The sequence below is a fragment of the Triticum urartu genome, chromosome 2, assembly GCF_003073215.2.
Source record: "Triticum urartu cultivar G1812 chromosome 2, Tu2.1, whole genome shotgun sequence".
In the NCBI taxonomy this organism is placed as follows: Eukaryota; Viridiplantae; Streptophyta; class Magnoliopsida; order Poales; family Poaceae; genus Triticum; species Triticum urartu.
In genome coordinates this window covers 706,013,238-706,017,796 of record NC_053023.1, presented here as the reverse complement: position 1 = coordinate 706,017,796, position 4,559 = coordinate 706,013,238, and the positions used below count along the sequence as shown (strand labels likewise).

At 44.0% G+C, this 4,559-nt stretch overlaps 1 protein-coding gene across 1 annotated transcript; it reads left to right on the top strand.

The window, feature by feature from the left end:
• The first annotated feature begins 1,556 nt into the window (after positions 1-1,556).
• Positions 1,557-4,270, top strand: LOC125538059 (transcription factor WRKY45-2-like). The gene is made up of 3 exons (XM_048701363.1): positions 1,557-1,846; positions 1,955-2,092; positions 3,616-4,270. Exons 1-3 carry the CDS (start codon positions 1,557-1,559, stop codon positions 4,268-4,270), a joined length of 1,083 nt encoding a protein of 360 aa, XP_048557320.1.
• The last annotated feature ends 289 nt before the right edge of the window (positions 4,271-4,559 follow it).

Below are 4,559 nucleotides of genomic sequence, written 5' to 3'. Positions count from 1 at the left end.
TGCAACAACTGTGGCCTGCGGTTGCAGCTCCAGTGGCAACGGCCCCCATCGCTCGCCATCGACGCTCACCACCGACACGCTTGCCATCGTCAAATCGCAATCAAAAAGGTGCTTTGGTTCCAGCAAAATGGAAGAACAGTTGTACTAAGAAAATACGCTGGTTCCAGCAAAAATCCAAGACGATGGTAACAAAAATAATGGATGTTTGTTCCAACAAAAATCAAAATGATGATAACAAAAGAAATTATGCTTGCAAAAAAAAAATGGTTCCAGCCAAAGTACTTGTCATTTCGTGAAAAACTATGAATCATTGTTACTGGGTCGTATAAAAAAAGCGCCGCTTCCAGCAAAAAAAATTGCTGGTTCCAGCAATGATGTATCGCCGCCGTGGCCGTCGCGGCACGGCTGTCGCCGGTTCCAACATTTGTTTTGCTTGCTTTAACTCCACCGGCTTACGGTTGTAACTCCACTGAACTACGGTTGCAGCTCCGCCATGCCGGGTAGCAGCATCTCTGCCGGTGTGGTCACCGTTGGAAGTTGTGGCTTCCAGCATCTCACGCCCATGGTTACAACATCTGCGCGCCATGGATCCAGCATCTGCACTCCACGGTTGCATCACCCCCGTCCCCTCGTGTGGGCGCCGTGGAAGCTCGCGCGCGACTCATGGTCGCAGCAACTGCCGGCCCTTGTGAGATGTAGCTGCGAATGGCCCCCGGCGACAACGATGGAGAAGGAGGGGGGAAAGGATACAGACGTGCTGCTGCGCTTGGGACCAACAATAACGTGGTGCGTGTGCTGCGCGTGGGACCAACAATAACGTGGGAACATATGACCAGTAAGAGCATCTCCAACAGGTTGTATGTTAGTCTTGTTGGTAAAATGTTCATGTCATCAACCAACAAGCTATCATACAACTACTCCAATGGGTTGTATGTAAGCTATCCAATAGATGGTGAGAAAATAAATGTGATTGCTCTCTATTTTACCTTGGAGTTTGTGCAAAGGTTGTTGGTTAAGGCTAGTCATAGTGGGAGTAACTTAGCTAGTAACATAACGCACTTCGAAAAAATTCTGCTTATGTGGCAAGTAATTAATGAGAGGTGGTAACATAATATGTTAATGTAACATAACGCTTTCCAAGACAAGATAAGTCTACGAGTTAATAAATGAAGCCATCTATGATACTACTAGTATGTTACTTTGCATTATGAAGGTAATAATTTAGACTAGTGTCATATGCATGACACTAGTCTAAGTTACTCCCCACTATGACCAGCCTAACCTACATATAACTTTGCTCTCTCTTCACATTTAGTACATGCCATATCATCGCTATATTCTAGTTAGCAAATTTATCAACGTTTATCTTACAACTGTTGAAGATGCCCTAAACAGAGTTGTTGTTTCTACTTGCATGGAGGTGATCATACCCTCATTATTGACTCGGTGTAGTGTACGTGTCCGTCTCCCCAATATAAATAGCTTCAGCTGCTAGACCACCTCCAAGTCCTACAATACTGCAGTCGCTGAAACCTCGTGCGACTCACACTCTCAATATGGCCTTCGGGCAAGAGGCCATAGAACAACTATCTCAGGAGCTCGTCGGAGGGTATAATCTCAACGCGAGGCTCCTGGCATTGCTGCGCCGCAGCCCTCTCGACGGACGTGGACAGGAGAGGGCCGCAGCGATGAGCCAGGAACTCTCCCGGGTGTTCATGGTGTCTCTGTTCATGCTCAGTTCTCGAGAGAACAGCAGACCGGTGGTAGACAGGATGGCATCGCCAGCGGCAACGATCACTGAGGGTAGCATCGATGAGCGGGCTCCGGCGAAGGACATGCGTATCTGGTACGCCACTGATGACTCTTGTCATTTTTCCTGGCTATATGTACTCTTGTGATTTCTTCATTTACCAGATGTGTATTCCTGTGCTGTTGTCTCCATGGAACAATATAGTGGTGGAGAGGTTGCTCCCCCCAGGAAGGGCCGAGAAAACGAGGTTACCAAGAAGGAGATTACAGCCTCGCCTCACAGTGATGGTTACCAATGGAGAAAATACGGACAAAAGAACATTCACAAAAGAAAATTTGCAAGGTGAAGTGCTAAGACTTCCAGCGCTTCTATATATGTGGTACCATTCCTTATTTATGAAAAAGAGGGGCTATAAACTTTCTCTTTAGTCAAACGATACATAGTTTGACCAAGTTTATAGGAAAAACTATCAATAACTACAATCTAAAATTGATATAATATGAAATTTTATTTTAATGACTATCTAATGATATCAAATTTGGTAGCATAGGTCTTAATAATTTTTGCTACAAAATTGGTCAAATTTTACAATATTTGACTTCAGAAAGAAGTTATAGACCCTCTTTTCAGAGATGGGGGAGTATCTAATTAGACTCATATAGTCATCCATAGGTCTACTATAAGATACATCCATAGGTCAAATTTTAGAAGGTGCACACCTTTGATGATGAGTAGCCCAAACCCATGATTTTTATAAAAGGTGTGCACACTTTGAAATAAAAACCGAAGGGATGCTGGATAAATATGTTAGACTACAAAACTGGTTAGTCGAGTCAGGCAAACATTCCATTTAAGAAATTCAACTCCTGGTCAAACTGCACATTTTTGGTAACTTTTAGAAATTCCAGCACCAACTTTGTTCATGGTGTAACTTTCAAAGTTTGAAATTTTGAGAAACTCAATTTTTAGAAGTTAAACCTTTTCAAATATTTGAAATTCAGAAATTTAAGGGAACATTAAAAATTTTAAATTCAAACTTAAAAAATTCATACTTAATAAAATGTTAAAGATCTGGTGGTGCTACCGGAAGGCTTTTTTTTGTTGCGGGGAGTGCTACCCGAAAACTTAAATGAATAGCCATCGCAGGATTTCGCTCCACCCATGGTTGGAACTAGTAATTTGTTGGGTCTACACCAATTTGAATTTTCTTAAATGTCAAAAACTTTTTGTTTACTAGTTCATATAAAATTGTCCAACTCTTATAAGACCATCTTTGCTTTGCAAAAAACAGAAATAAAATTATAAAAAACACATGGTCAGATTTTCTACTTTTTGAGGAGTCTCTAACTTGTTTCCTTTCTTCTAGTTGACCATAACTATTTTGTTTACTATTTCCAACATTCTAGTACCAACAATGTATTTATTTGTTTTTGGAATTGGACCAACTATGTATTTCTAGTGTCCACCCCGCCCCCAAGTTCCAAATTAAAAGGTGTATAAATTTCTGAGCTTTGTCGATCAAAATAAATGAATTAAACACAGGTGTATAAATTTGTTCAGAAGTCAACCTTCTTTCACCCCTGATCAAATTTATAGAAAAACTCAACATCTATAATACTTCAAATGTATTACCATTAGATCCACCATGAAATGTATTTTCGTATTTTATTTATTTTTAGTATTATAGATACTGATATTTGATCAAACTTTACAAATTAAAGTTAATAGACAGTAATCTAGACACGAACCTTTGTCTTACCCACAATCCAAAGAGGGCGTTCTGTTTCTGCTCTCGAGCTCAAATGCTCCCTCATAGATAGTAAGATTGAAATGACCGCAGCCTCTCTAACTGTATATGCATGCAGGTCCTACTACAAATGCATGTTTAGCCATGACCGCGGCTGCAGGGCGAAGAAGACGGTGCAACAGCACGATAGTAGCAGCGGCCATCGTCCTATGTTCCAGATCACCTACATGCACGAGCACAAGTGCCAGCAACAAACAGTGCCTCCCGGAGAAGCTACAAGGAGCGGCCACTTCGATCCTCAACCTCAACACGCCGAATTGGATGACGACACCATGGCCTCGTGCCTGGCCATGGTGATCGGAGGAGCTGCGCCTGCAGCTCCGTCGTCCTCGTCCTTGTCGCCGCCGCCCGTCGGAGCGAGCCCGAGTGACCCTGACGGCGGGCGTACGCCGAGCCCGCTGGACGTGAGCACGGGCCTGGACACGGGGATCTCGTGCGGCTTGCCATGTGCTCCCGTGAAGGCTCCATCGTCGTCGTCGTCGTCGTCCTTGCTGCTCGTGGAAGCGATCAGCTCGAGTGATCGCGCGGTGTACTTGCCGGCCGGCGGCGGACTCTCCCCGAGCACGGACGCTATAGCGATGGATGATACTTACTTCCCGTGCAGCCCGCTGTTTTCTCCCGTCGCTGCTCGGTCCATCAGTCGTTCGGACGATGTGCCCATGGCTGTTGCTGGGTTTACAGACACAACGTCAGCGTGGCCACACTACTCGTGAATACGTCGTCCGGCACCGTCATCACTCACCACCATTCAAAAAGCATGTGTACACGTGTGCACACAATGTCACTGACGAACATCTTGCGCACATGGTATTTCGTTATTTTATCTGTTCACTGGCACATGTGGGGATTTCAGTCTTATCAGGCACCCTGGCAAGAGCAATTCGCTGATTAACTTCCCTATGATGCATTGTTGTACGCATGGCGGACCTAGGATTGAAGAAACTAGATGATACTCTACACGTTATTGCGAGAATATTATTCAATATATTGTAAGGAGATTTT